Source organism: Colobus angolensis, unplaced genomic scaffold, assembly GCF_000951035.1.
Source record: "Colobus angolensis palliatus isolate OR3802 unplaced genomic scaffold, Cang.pa_1.0 Scaffold84, whole genome shotgun sequence".
In the NCBI taxonomy this organism is placed as follows: Eukaryota; Metazoa; Chordata; class Mammalia; order Primates; family Cercopithecidae; genus Colobus; species Colobus angolensis.
In genome coordinates, this window is record NW_012122265.1 from 700,660 (window position 1) to 701,297 (window position 638).

General features: G+C 73.7%; 2 protein-coding genes across 6 annotated transcripts in view; one reads left to right on the plus strand and one right to left on the minus strand.

Moving 5' to 3' along the window:
• Positions 1-239, minus strand: part of POLR2L (polymerase (RNA) II (DNA directed) polypeptide L, 7.6kDa) — a 4,988-nt gene extending 4,749 nt beyond the window's left edge. For both annotated transcript variants that reach the window (XR_001000444.1, XM_011930018.1), the window contains exon 1: positions 117-239. Coding sequence is in view for 1 of the 2 variants with exons in the window: in XM_011930018.1 (XP_011785408.1) it covers positions 117-211 (95 nt within the window). In the remaining variant the exon portion in view is untranslated. The remainder of the gene's footprint in view (positions 1-116) is intronic.
• A 247-nt stretch (positions 240-486) lies between these two features.
• The window catches only part of TSPAN4 (tetraspanin 4), a 35,471-nt gene continuing 35,319 nt past the window's right edge, over positions 487-638 (plus strand). For 2 of the 4 annotated variants that reach the window (XM_011930030.1, XM_011930027.1), the window contains exon 1: positions 502-593. The gene's annotated coding sequence lies outside the window, so the exon portion shown is untranslated. Of the gene's footprint in view, positions 594-638 lie in introns of all 4 variants that reach the window. The other 2 variants (XM_011930023.1, XM_011930031.1) reach the window with 2 other exon arrangements.

The following is a 638-nucleotide window of genomic DNA, read 5'->3' on the forward strand; positions in this document are numbered from 1 at the left end:
GGCCGGGCATGAAGCTGCTCATGGAGCGCCGGCCCCAGGCAGCGCTGCGCCTCCTGCCCCGGCCCGCACCCCAGGGCGGACTCAGCCCCCAGCCCCGGCCCCAGCCCGCGCCTCACCCCTCAGTGTACTCGGCCTGCAGCAGCCCCAGGTAGGCCTCCCACTTGTTGCCGACGATCTTGCCGCAAGTGAAACAACGCACAGGAATGATCATGGCGGCGGCGCGTCCCAGACTGCCCGGCCCGGTCCAGCCGCACGGGAAGAACTCCCCTAGGCCCCGCCCCGGGCGCGTCCACTGTCGCGGGGGGACCGGCTCCGCTCGTTCTCCGCTGCCCCGGCCGTTCATCCACTGGCCCCGCCGCCGTTGGTCGCAGTTTCCGCCGCCATGGGGATTCCCCATGCGGCCCGGGGCTCCTGGGCCTGCGCGGCCGCGGCAGCAACAGACGACACCCCCCCGCCCACCATCTTGGTGCGTCCCGGAGCTACGGCGTCTGAGCAGGGCCGAAAGCCGCGGCGGCGGTTCGCGTTTCTCGTGTCCGCTTGACTGACAGCTGCGCGGCGGGAGCGGACGAAGCGAGCGGGAGGCGGCGGCGCAGGTACAGCGCCCAGGGGTCGTGGGGGCGTGCGGCCAGGGTCTCGTG